Raw genomic sequence first — 13,161 nt, forward strand, 5'->3', positions numbered from 1 at the left:
AAGGGAAGCAGTATGCTCCCTCCCATACATCCTTCTTTCCCTCCCTCCTTCCCTATTTTCCTTCCTTCTCCATTTTTTGTTCTGTAATCAAAGGATTTTTTTTTCTTTAAGAAAAAGAAGGACTAGAGTCCAACTTTCCATCATTATTGATTCTGAGCCTCGCGCGACCATCTTGCATCGGCTCGAAGCATTGTTGGCATATGTTTTGTTTGGCCTGATCTCTCTAAGATGCTTGTCTGGTCCTCTCTTTGCTCCCTCTTTGTATCCCTCCAAAGTAAACGAATGTGAAATGAAGAAACACATGGAAAGATCAAGGAGAGGAGAGGAGGGGGGGAGAGCCGACCCTCATTTCACAGCTAGCTATGATGGTGGAGGAGGGAAGGAGTAAATCGATCAGCCGCTGGCCACCATTCCTTCCAGGGGTTTTGGGAAGTGGTTGTGGGGAGACTAATGGAAACGGACGACTGCGGGGAAACTGCCAAATAAACAATAGGCGCCTCTCTCTTCTTTTTCTCTAGGTAAAATTGAGAAGATTTGCGTCCTTGCATTCTGTATTGTTGGGAAAATTGAGTTATGTTGCTGGAACAGTAAGAAGCAGGGGGGGGGGGAATGCTACCGGTTTGGGCCAGTTTGCCGAAACCAATAGTTTAAAAATGTTTTAAAAAGTTTTTTTCCCCCAAAAAAGGTTCCTACGATCGCGCAGCACAGCTGATGTCGGAACTTTTAAAAACCTTTTAAAGCATTTTTTAACTTCCTAGTTTTACTACCTACTTACCTTTTTAAAACTTTTTAAAGCACTTTTTTACTAGGTAGTAAGAGAATGCTTAAAGAACGTTTTAAAAAAAGGTTCCAAAGATCAGCTGGGACAATCAGCTGTGCCCCATGATTGTAGGAATCTTTTTTTGTGTGTGAAGTCCAGCTGCTTTTGCATTGTGTGTGGGTCAGTTGTGTAGCTTTTGTGTTATTTTTGTGTAAAGTGGGATAGTTTGTTTTTGAGCTCTCTGTGACTCTGTGGGGTTTCTGATTGTTGCCTGCCCGGTCATATGACCACCAAGCCACACCCACACAGCAGATTCGGGCAGTGAGGAGGGTTGGGGAGGAAGATGGGCCAGTCCTGGAGTCTGGGGAAGGCTCTGATGAGGGCTCTGCATCGGAGGCAGAGAGGGGGCCAAGGCCATCTGACAGTTATCAGCTGCCTTCGGAGTCAGACATCAGTGGGGCAGAAGAACAGCTGGAGCCTGTTCCCAGTGTGCGCATGCGCAGAGTGGCCAGACAAGAAGGGAACAGCTGAGGAACAGGGGTCGACTTGGGAGTAAGGCCACAGGTGGGCAATGAATGGCCCCTCCCAGAGGAAATAAAAGAGGAGCGAAAGGGGAGTGGAGTTTGCAGGAGACCATTAGTTTGCTTCATTGGTTTGTGACTCTCCGAGAGTCTTTGTCAAGTTTTCCAGATCTCGGCCTGGCAGCTCTCCAAGCCAGAGAAGGTCTGTGACCGTAAATCCTCCCTCGAAAGACTTTGCTGGGTGTGAAGGGGCAGAATTCACAGCCAATTAATTTTGTCAGGACAAGTAGTTTGCTTCATGCTCTTGGGAATCCTCGGTCAGAACAATTGCTACAAGAGCATCCCAGTGCGCAGGTAAGAGTTCAAGGGATCAAAATAAGACTGCATTAACAGCCCCATAGGTTCTGCAGCTGAGTCTTTGTCCCTAAGAGTCAAGGTTTCATGGTGTTGAGGACTAGTATCAGTCTTGCTTAGAACTCTGTCTTTCTGCCTTCTGCATTCACTCCGCCAGCAGCTGCAGGGAAGAAAGGCACAATTATTTTATTGTAAATCATACATTTTTCTACTGTTGATCCCCAGGCTGAAATCCTAGGCCACTCCGTTCCACTTTTCGAGTTAAACAGGCTTTTGGGGCTGATCATTTTGCAGCCTTGATGGATTCTGACCCCTGTCCCTTCTCTGCCCATGAGGATCACTTGATAGAAATAACAGGATAACCGAGTTGTAAAGGACCCTGGAGGTCTTCTAGTCTAACCCCCTGCTCAGGCAGGAAACCTTATGCAATTTCAGACAAACAGCTGTCTGGTTTCTTCTTAAAAATGTCCAGTGTTGGAGCATTCACAACTTCTGGAGGGAAGCTGTTTTTCAGCCTTCCGTCTTTCTGAGGTCGGTAAAATGAGGACCCAGATTGTTGGGGGAAATAGGCTGACTTTGTAAACTGCTTAGAGAGGGCTGTAAAAACACTGTGAAACAGTATATAAGTCTATTGCTAATTCTTCCTTCTTTCCTCCCTCCCTCCCTCCCTCCCTCCCTCTCTCTGTCCTTCCTTCCTTCCTTCCTTCCTTCCTTCCTTCCTTCCTTCCTTCCTTCCTTCCTTCCTTCCTTCTTTGGTGCTCAGTGAAATGGTATATGTCTATTGCTACTCCTTCCTTCCCCCCCTCCCCCCTCTCTCTGTCCTTCTTTCCTTCCTTCCTTCCTTCCTTCCTTCCTTCCTTCCTTCCTTCCTTCCTTCCTTCCTTCCTTGGTGCTCAGTGAAATGGTATATAAGTCTATTGTTACTCCTTCCTTCCCTCCTTCCCTCCCTCTCTATGTCCTTCCATCTTCCTTCCTTGGTGCGCAGTGAAACGGCGTATGTCTATTGCTACTCCTTCCTTCCCTCCCTCCCTCCTACCTTCTCTATGTCCTTCCATCTTCCTTCCTTCCTTCCTTCCTTCCTTCCTTCCTTCCTTCCTTCCTTCCTTCCTTCCTTCCTTCCTTCCTTCCTTCTTTGGTGCTCAGTGAAATGGTATATGTTTATTGCTACTCCTTCCTTCCCCCCCTCCCCCCTCTCTCTGTCCTTTTTTCTTTCCTTCCTTCCTTCCTTCCTTCCTTCCTTCCTTCCTTCCTTCCTTCCTTCCTTGGTGCTCAGTGAAATGGTATATAAGTCTATTGTTACTCCTTCCTTCCCTCCTTCCCTCCCTCTCTATGTCCTTCCATCTTCCTTCCTTGGTGCGCAGTGAAACGGCGTATGTCTATTGCTACTCCTTCCTTCCCTCCCTCCCTCCTACCTTCTCTATGTCCTTCCATCTTCCTTCCTTCCTTCCTTCCTTCCTTCCTTCCTTCCTTCCTTCCTTCCTTCCTTCCTTCCTTCCTTCCTTCCTTCCTTGGTGCGCAGTGAAGCAGTATATAAGTCTAAGACATCACTTCATCCTTTACCGAAATCCAAGCATCTAGCTAATTCTCTAATGACCTTTCGATCCAGAAATACGGCTGATATTCCCACCCACCCCTCTCCTTTAAGACAACAAGTCAAGTGGCTTCTGGCAAAACAAAAATGGAAGCCACTAGGAAATGGACTAAAAGAGTAGATATAGTTTACAGAACATATTATATGAGCTTATATTCAAAGTTAGAGCCAACTTTTGTGTTTTGGGTGAATTTAATTCAAGCAAGAACAGCTTGATAAATTGACAGGCTTGCCCCATTGATCCTCATCCCAGCCCGCAAGTCATATGAGTCACACGCTGGCCATGCCCATGCCCAAGTGGCAGTTGGAACAGAGTTCTTTTCAGGTGGGGAGAGGGAGTAGAACTCCTTAGCATCAGGGCGTGCTAATAATAATATAAGAAATACTAATGATCTGATGGTGATTTTGAAAAATCCTTTCTTAGCAAGCACCTAGAAACCAAGAGAAAGATACGAGCCAAATATCAAGTTTGTAGGCTTTACAGTTCTGGAGATTTTGTGATGATGCATGAGTGGTATTTCGCTTTGATAGATAGATAGATAGATAGATAGATAGATAGATAGATAGATAGATAGATAGATAGATAGATAGATAGATAGATGATAGATAGATAGATAGATAGATAATAGATAGATGATACATAGATAGATAGATAAATGATAGATAGATAGATGATAGATAGATAGATAGATAGATAGATAGATAGATGATAGATAGATAGATAGATGATAGATAGATAGATGATAGATAGATAGATAGATGATAGATAGATGATAGATGATAGATAGATAGATAGATAGATAGATAGATAGATAGATAGATAGATAGATAGATAGATAGATAGATTTTGAAGAGGCATTTAGAAAGGAGTATAATTTTCAATGAGCTTTTTAAAAAAAATCGGTAAAAATAAAAAAAACTTATGGCATATCAAACTTGATTGATGGGTTCTCCTTGATCTTGATAATGGCGTGGGTAAGTCTAGTTTGAGCTTGATTAGGTATGGAGGAAATTGGATATGAGATGCACAACCAAGGCGACAGGATACTGTATTTCTCCCCCCCTTTTTTGGGGGGGGGATATGTAGCCTTTTGGATGGGAAGTCTTATCTTTCCATTCTCGAACGAATTCTAGTGTTTTTCATGAGGCTGAGCCCTGAATTGTGGACACTTCAAAATTTCAACGTTTTGCCACCCACCCACCCTCCAGAAAAAAAGGAAAAAGAGAAGACAAAAAGGACCCATGAATTCCCATACCCTAAATTAATTAATAGCGAAGAGTTATTCTGGTTCATTTATTTTGAATGCCTTGCCTTTGATGCTGGAGCTTTTAATAAGAATGCCAGGTCTATTCAGACTAATGGGGGTTATGACTATAAGGAATAGCCGCGGATTGAATGCTTCATGTTAGAAAGTTTTCTCGGGAAAAAATTTGGTGATTATTTCCAGGGCTCAGGGCATCCATCATCCTTACCGTTAAATAATTCTGGGGAATCCCAGGTAGAATGTTGTATTGTGAATTGTCATATTTTCCTGTTTTTTTTAAAAAAAGAAATAGGAAATGCAGGAATTGTAATTGTTATAAAGGGGTGCAGGAATTGTAATGTAATGTCTGTTATGGCCCACCAGTGGAGATGGCAGCCAATTCAGAGAGTGAGGAGGGTTGGGGAGGAGCATTGGCCAGTGCTGGGGTCTGGGGAAGGCTCTGGTGAGGGCTCTGTGTCGGAGGCAGAGAGGGGTCAGGGCCGTATGCCAGTTATCAGCTGCCTTCAGAGTCAGACATCAGTGAGGCAGAAGAACAGCTGGAGCCTGTTCCCAGTGTGCGCATGCGCAGAGCTGCCAGATGAAGGGAACAGCTAAAGAACAGTTGTCCAAGGTCTGTTCCCTTCCCACCAAAGGTACTCCCTATTTTTCTTTTTCTTTCTTTCATTTTTCTTTATTTATTTTTTCTTCCGTTTTATTATGTTTATTTTAATCAATATGTAGTCTGTAGATTCCTTTTTTTCATTATTTTTTTCTGTTTGTGCTGCAATAATTTATATTACACTCTTTTAAACGTTTTGTTTTAACAAAAGGACTTGAGTATAATGCTACTGAATTCACAAAGATACATATGGTGAGTATAAGATAGTTTCAAATATATACTAAACATTAAACTACTGTTATTTATCCGTTTAATAGACATAATAAGCAAAATTTTGTTTAGCATCCACAGATCTGCTTGGAAATCATTTGTAATGTGATTAAGTGCATTCAGTTGGTGTCAGTTCTTAGCAACCATACAGGTAGATTTTCGCCAGGAAGTTCTGTTTTCAAGTTGGTCCTTTAGCTCTTCCTTTTTTTTAAAAAAAAAATAATTTTTATTAAATGTTTTGATCTTTAAAAACCAATTTTTCTACTTCCATTTTTTGCCTGCTTTCGAACATTATTTGACAAGTGCGAAACATGGAAGGAAAAGGTGTGTGTGTGTGTGTGTGTGTGTGTGTGTAGAGTTGCTTGCAAAACGCACAGCCCAGGTCAGCCTGGCATAGCCAAGCAACTTGTGGTGTTTATACCAAAACGACTTTTGCAGGGAAATACAAAGGGGGGGACGGATGGATGCAAGCAGACATTTTATTTAATTTATTGTGGGCAACACAAGGACTTTTTGGGGGTGTTCAGATTAAAAGAAACCGCCTGATATTCCCTAGAAAGAGTTTCCCCCCTTTTCTCCAGGCCTTGAGCCCTTCACCATAGCCTGCACTGCTAGAGAGTTGTAAAAGCACAGGATTAAAAAATGAAAATAGAGGTAAGCATCATTTTTTTTAAAAAAAGAATAATATGTATTGGGGGTGTATTGTTGCCTAACTAAGCTGAAATGTTTTCCCCTAGGTTGACATCCCCCCCCCCTTTCCAAAGTGTGATTCCCACTGACTGCAGCATTCATGCATTCCCCCCTCCCACCGGCTCACCTGGGTTAAAGAGAGCTCCCTTGGATAGGAGCAGTGTATCTGCACAAGGGAAACAGGCAGGAAAGGCTTAAGCAGGCCAGGAAAAAGGATTTAACACCTGCATTTCCAGGAGAGGCTAAGTGTGATTTTGGGGAGGGGGGCTATATTGGCGTTGAAGCTTAACTATTTCGGAGTAAACTGGATTTAACTACTGCAGGGGGAGAAAAATCCAAAATTTTCAACTCTCCCGTCTGTCTGTCCTTTAAGAAAGAAAATGCACCAGTGTTTTGCAGCTTTTTATCTCCTGTTTTTCTTTCTCCTGACTGCCAGGAGCAGTTTTAAACTTTTCTTTTCAAATTTGGGGGGGGGGTTCTTCATTAGCAGAGAGCAGAGGATATTTTTCCTTCCTTCCTTCCTTCCTTCCTTCCTTCCTTCCTTCCTTCCTTCCTTCCTTCCTTCCTTCCTTCCTCCCTCCCTCCCTCCCTTCCTCCCTGTAAGGATCAAGCTTCTCCTTTTGGCATCTCCATGTTGGCTTTTCCATTTGGGCAGATGCCTGGCGTGCAGGGCATGAGTTGGAAAAAGAAAGGAGGGAGAGGGAGAGGCATGGGGGGGGAGAGAGAGGGAGAAAGAGAGAGAGGAAGAGGGAGAGAGGGGGAGTGATGGAGAGAGAGACATAGGAAAGAGGGAGAGAGGGAAGGAGGGAGAGAGGGAGACATAGGAAAGGGAGGGAGGGAGAGACAGGGGGAAAGAGGGAGGGAGAGAGAAGAGAAAGAGGGAGGGAGAGAGGGAGACTTAGGAAAGGGAGGGAGGGAGACAGAGGGTGTGGGGGGGGGAAAGAGGGAGGGAGGCAGGGAGAGGGGGAGAGAGGGAAGGAGAGAGACAGAAAGAGGGAGGGAGACAAGCATTCAAAGAGAGGGAGGAAGAATAAGGAGAAGGAGACAGAGAGACGGGGGGGAAAGAGGGAAAGGAAGAGGAGGAGGGAAAGAAAAGGACCATTTCCTAGCCCCCCCCCCCCCCCGCCGAAGGGAGAATTGAAGGCTAGCCCATCTTCCCCCCCCCCAACCCCCAAGCGCAGCCGGTGCGCGGCGGGCTCGCTCAGGCTCGGGCACGCGCGCTCCCCCCTCCCTCCTTGTCCGTGACGTCAGCGGGCTCTGCCCCCTCCCCTCGGCGGCCCCGGGCGGGCGGGGGGGGGTCCGCGCGTGGCTCCCGCCTCCTCCTCCCCCTCCCCCTCCCTCCCTGCCGGCCGGGCGGCTCACGTGAGCGGCCAGAGTAGTAAGCCGGCTGCCTCGGGAGCCGCTCCGGGAAGGGCTGCCTCCGCCTCCGCCTCCGCCTCCGCCTCCTCCTCCGGGCGGGCGGGCGGGCTCGGCCGGGGGACGGGGGTCCGCAAAGGCTCCGCCGCCGCCGCCGCCGCCACTCCGGATCTGGATGGCGTGGGACATGTGCAACCAGGACTCGGGCTGGAGCGACCTGGAGGTGAGCCCGGAGGGGGGGGAGGGGGCGCAGGGGAGCATCGCCCGGCCGGGAACGGAGGGGGAGGGGGGGCTGCCTCGGCTTAGATGCCCCCCTCCCTCTTTCTCCCTCTCTTTCTCATTCTCTCTTTCCATCCCTCTCGCCATCTCTCATTCTATCCCTCATTCTATCTCCCTCTTTCTCCTTCTCTCTTTCCATCTCTCTCTCTTTCTCTCTCTCTCCTCCCTTTGCTCACCGGGAGAAGGGGGAAAGTGGTCGGGGGCAGCACTTCCCCCCTGGAAGACCCCCTGCGTTTGGCGGGCGGCTTTCTTGCTCACCGCTTTCCTTCTCTCTCCCTCTCTCATTCCCTCTCTCATTCCATCTCTCTCCCTCTCATTCTGCCTCTCATTCTCTCTCTCTCTCCCTCTTTCGGTTGCTCTCATTCTTTCTCATTCCATCTCTCTCTTCTCCCTCTTCTGCCCCCCCCCCCGCTCACCGGGAGAAGGGAAAAAGTGGCGGGGGGGAGAGCACTTTCTCCCTGGAAGACCCCCTGCGTTTGGGGTTGGCTTTCTTGCTAATCGCTTTCCTTCTCTCTCCCTCTCTCATTCTGCCTCTCTCTCATTCTGCCTCACTCTATCTCTCCTGCCCTCTCTCTGTCTCTCCCTCTGTTGATCTCATTCTTTCATTCTCTCATCCCCCCTCTCTCATTCTCTTTCTATTTCTTGTTCTCCCTCCCTCCCTCCCCCTTCTCTCTCTCTTTCTCATTCCTTCTCTCTTTCCCCCATTCTTTCTCTCCCTCCCCCTGCCTCAACATTACTCTTCGGCTGCTTCAGCATCTTTTTTTATTTCCAAGCCCGGCTCCTGCCGTGGTGGGGAGGGGGCGGGTGGGGTGGAGTGGAGAGGGGGGGGGGTCGTCGGAATTTCCTGCGCTAGAAAACTATTTCCACGGGGGACGGGTCCCCCCTCCAGCGGCCACCAGAAGCCCGATGGGAGCTGAGCTCCTCTGCAAGGCTGGCCTCTGGTGGGCGGAAGACCCCCCCGGGGGGGTACGGGGAGTTGTGGGGAGGGCGGCGGCGAGGGGGAGACCTTGACCCCCTCTTCAACTTGATCCCCTCCACTGCGCAGCTCCGGCCGGCCGGCGACGGCGATCCGATGCTGCGCGGGGATGGTTGCAGGTTGGCCCGGTGGAACGCGCTCCTTCCTCGGCTGGGGCGGTCTTTGCGGCCAAGGGGGAAGGGGTTGCGAGGCTGGCTGGTTCATCCAACCGGCCAAAGGCAGCTGCTGGCCCGTGGAGACCCCAGGATGCAGCCGGGATCGTTTGGATGCTCCAGATGTTGGTGAAAATGAAAACCAAGGTGAATAAGGACAGGAGGGGGGGGGACCAGGCAGCAAAACTGCAGCTGGCTGCGGGTCATAATTGTGGGTGGGTGGAAGTGGGGGGGAGGTGAGGGGGGGAAGCGCCCCGTTTCTGAAGTGAAGCAAACCTCGGCAGGCAAAGGACCCCACGCGCGCCCAGCCCGACCCGCAGACACGCCGCCCCGAGTGGAAGAGGTGGGGGCTTCCCCTCCCGAAGTTCTTAAAACTTGGATAAACTTTTTTGACCCTCTGATTCTCCCCCCCCCCCAAAAAAAAACCCCCAAACCTTAAACCGTGGCTCCTTCTGCGGCTCAGCTCTTTTCGGTGAAAAGAGGAAAAAAGGAAAACCAACCGACCCACCCGCGGGATTGAGTGGGGATTTTTTTTATCTGAAGCGAGTCTGCCAGGCGAACCTCTGGGAAGGTTTTTTGGACCGGAGAGAATCGATCTTGGGTGGAAGACTTAGTTATTTTCAACCTAGTCATTATTTTCTCCTGCCCCCCCCCCCACTTCCTTCCTTTTCCTTCCTTCCCTCTCCCTGCCTCTTCCTTCTCATCCCTTCTTCATGCATTTCCTTCCCTTCCTTTCTTTTTTCCTTTCCTTATCTTGCCTTCCCTTCCCTTCTTCGTGCATTTCCTTCCCTTCCCATTCTCCTTCTTTTATCTTCCTTCCCTTCCCTTCCTCTTTCCTTCCTTTCCTGTCACCTTTCTTTTCTCTATTTCCTTTCTCCCTCTTCCTCTCCTTTAAATATCTTGTTTTCACTCTGCCAAATAAGTTCTGTTTGCCTGCCTGCGGATGGCCGTTTGCTCATCTCTGCTTTTGACTTGCAAGTAGAAGGCGAATGCCTATGGAAACGCCTATGGATAATCCATAGGTCTTGGGCAGCTCTTCCCGCACCAAGCTCTTAAGCCTGTGGGCTTTACAGAGGGGGTCTCCAAATCTTCTACTTTCTTTCTGAATAGCTGGGAGTCACAGTTATTGGCTGTTGGTTGTCGTGGCTTCTTCTCTTCCCCCTCTTCCTCCTCCTCCTCTCTTTCCACCCTGCATTATTCCTAATGCTCCTTGGAGCTTATGTGAGGAGGACCAACCGGTAGCCGTGGAAATGGTCACCGCCGTCTATTTTAATCGTGCAGCCTGGTAGCCAGAGAAAATTGTGAATTGCTTGGCTTATTTGGAAAGGAAAGTGGCATTTTCAAATGGCAGGTTGTTGAATAGTGTGTGTGTGTGTGTGCAAAAGATACCCTCTCTATGCAGTCACCAGTTTACTATCTGTTTGCCACCGCTGCTGCTGCTGCTGCTGAGTGAGGAATCACCATCTCGGTTTCTCAAAAGTACTTCTGGCTCCATACCAAAAGGGCTCAAATACTCGGCATGGACTTACGGCACAGAAGGCTCCGTCGTCTTTCGTGTGTGTGTGTGTGTGTGTGTGTGTGTGTGTGTGTGTGTGTGTGTGTGTTGTATCCCAACACCAGATCAGCCTCCCTGGAGGGTTTTCAGGATATCCAAGGAGGATGGAAAATGATTGCAAAGGAGATTCTGCCAGTACAGAGTTACCTTCCTCCTCGCTCTCTTTTAAACAACCTTGTTAAATGCAGATTATTGTTTTCATTAATAAAGTGGGAATTAGCCTGCCTTTCTCCCCCCCCCCACTTTCCCTCTTCCCCAAATCACTTTATTTAAAAAAAAATTACCTTCAAAAGGACTGGAACCTCCCTAAAGGTTATGGGAGAAGTCGGCTTAATTGTGACGATTCGATTCATATTTATTGTTGGCTTTTTCCACTGAGCCCCCCAGGGAGGTGGAAGGGAGGGGAAGGGAGTCCACAGGAAAGGTCCCATAACTAGCCCTTGCATTTCGGGGAAGGCTCTCTCCATCCCCAAATCCTCCTAGGGGATTAGTTGTATAGTTGGGAAGCCCTGGCCCTATGATGGGAGCCATGAAAAGTGGGTGGGGGAAAATGCAGAAAGTGCACCTGCCAGAGAGAGGGGGGAGGAGAGACATAAAAGGAGAGAGAGAAGAAGAAGAGAGAGAGATGCAGAGAGAGATGCAGAGAGAGAAAAGGAGAGAAGCAGAGAGAGGAGAGAGAGAGAGAGTAAGAAGGATAGTGAGAGAGAAGCAAAGAGAGAGAGAGAAGCAGAGAGAGAGAGAGAGAGAGAAAGAAAAGAAGCTGAGAGAGAAGAGAGAGGAGGAGAGACAGAAAAGGAGAGAGAGATGAAGAGAGAAAGGAGAGAGAAGTAGAAGCAGAGTGAAAGAAAGAAGCAGAGAGAGAGAAAGGAGAGTGAGATAGAAACAGACAGAGGGAGAGAGAGGAGAGAGAGAGAGAGAGAAGGAGAGAGAGAAAGGAGAGAGAGAAGTAGAGAGGGAGAGAGGAGAGAAAGAGAAGCAGAGAGAGAGAGAGAAGCGAATGCCAAACATCTACAAGTCAAACGAGGACAGTTTGAAGACTTACCATGTTCAACCTGGCATCACCCAAAGGCCAAAGCTAAACTAATAGCAGGAACACTTGCTGTTAATGTGTCTGGAGTCAGAAGTGCCAGGCTCTATCCAGGAGGATTAATTTTATTACCATGTCAACATGGACAAGAATGGATTGGGTGTCCCCCCCCTCTCTTTCACTTGGGCTACTCTCTCTGACCTCTCCCTCCCCATTCCCTAACTCTCCCTCTTCCACCAATGGTTCCCTCCTCCTCTCCCCCCCCCCCTGTTGTTACAAGCAACACTGCAGTCGGTCAACCTACATGAAAATTTGCACGGAGTGGTGTCTATTTTACAAGCACACCATCACGAATGCTACTACTACATAGTTATTTCTTACTTGGCCTCAAAATGGTCTCTGCGGGTCATTTTTCCAGTGTGTGTGTGTGTGTACTTTTTGTGAGATTGCAGAGGAGGAGGAGGAGGAGGAGGAAAGGAAGAGCAATGAGGGGAGGAGGAGAGGAAGAAGAAAAAAAAGAAGAGATGGAGAAGGAGGAAAAAGAAGAAGGGAAGAAGGAGAAGGAAAAGGGGAAGAGGAGGAGAAGACAAAGAAGAGAGGGAGGAGGAAGAAAAAGAGGAAGGGAAAGCAGAGGAGGAGGAAAGTGGAAGGAGAAGGCGAGGAAGGAGAAGAAGAAGAGGGGGAGGAAGAGGCGGAGGAGGGAGAAGAAGAAATGGAAGAGGAAGAAGAAGAAGAAAAGAAGGGGAAGAAGGAAATGAAGGAGAAGAAGGAAAAAAGAGAAGGGGAAGGAGAAATAATTTGGCTAGCAGTTTTGCGTGCGCACACACACACACACACACACACACACACACACACACGGGTGTTAAACTTTTAACATTCACCAGGCCCACTTGGAGAAGAGTTTTCTAAGTGTTTTAGTTTTTCGGACAAATGACAGATATTTCCCGCAGTCAACCGTTTTATTTGTGTATGTAGAAAACGATACTTTTCCTCTTAGCCCACCCAGCCTCCGTACCATAATGTTGGCGAATCTTTTTAATAATAATAATAATTAATAATAATTTTAATTTGTTAGCCGCTCCCTCTCCACAAAGGACTCAGGGCGGCGTACAGTAAAACAGATAAAAACATAAAAACACATAAACATCTAAATACACACATATACAGAGACATACATGCACGGAGGAGGTAACAATTACATCACAATCAGAATATTAAAAACCAGCTATTAAAATACCCCGTAATAATAACACAATTAATTAAAATTTAAAAGGACTGTCAGGAGGATAAGAAAGACTACGGTTGAGCCAGGCCAGATAGTGCAAAAAGGTGGGTCTTAAGCTTTACACAGAAGGAGCGGAGATCGGAGGTAATCCTGATGTCACGGGGGAGGTCATTCCACAGGGCTGGGCCCATCACAGAGAAGGCTCTGCTCCTAGGTGTCGCCCCCCCGACACCTTTTTAAAAAAATTTTTTAAAAAAAATTCCTTTAAACCTGATCTATGGAGAGTAGTACATGGATACCTCAAATAACCCCTGGGTGATTACCACTGAACGCTCCGGAGGGATAAGAATAAAGACATTATTATGCCAAAGCCTTCACTTTCCTCCTTGCCTACTCCGGGATCTGTTTACCTGCTTCCTACAAGTATCCTCTTTGGCCTCGAAATGTTGGCTTGAAAAATTGCAGTCTTAAACAATTGGTTGGGTGTTGAATTGATTTCCCACTTAAATCAAGATGATATGAGGTGGTCTTCAACTTCTTCA

The 13,161-nt window shown here is 47.6% G+C and overlaps 1 protein-coding gene across 4 annotated transcripts in view; it reads left to right on the plus strand.

The window, feature by feature from the left end:
• Nucleotides 1-13,161, plus strand: part of PPARGC1A (PPARG coactivator 1 alpha) — a 449,981-nt gene that overhangs the window by 309,697 nt on the left and 127,123 nt on the right. For 2 of the 4 annotated variants that reach the window (XM_081958954.1, XM_081958955.1), the window contains exon 1: nucleotides 7,469-7,628. The exons of the other annotated variants lie outside the window; for them this stretch is intronic. In XM_081958954.1, coding sequence (XP_081815080.1) covers nucleotides 7,581-7,628 — 48 coding nt within the window. In that variant the 5' untranslated portion in view covers nucleotides 7,469-7,580. Of the gene's footprint in view, nucleotides 1-7,468; nucleotides 7,629-13,161 lie in introns of those variants that run through there. 4 annotated transcript variants of the gene reach the window in all.

This window comes from Natrix helvetica (assembly GCF_964273705.1).
Source record: "Natrix helvetica genome assembly, chromosome: 7".
NCBI classification, from domain to species: Eukaryota; Metazoa; Chordata; class Lepidosauria; order Squamata; family Natricidae; genus Natrix; species Natrix helvetica.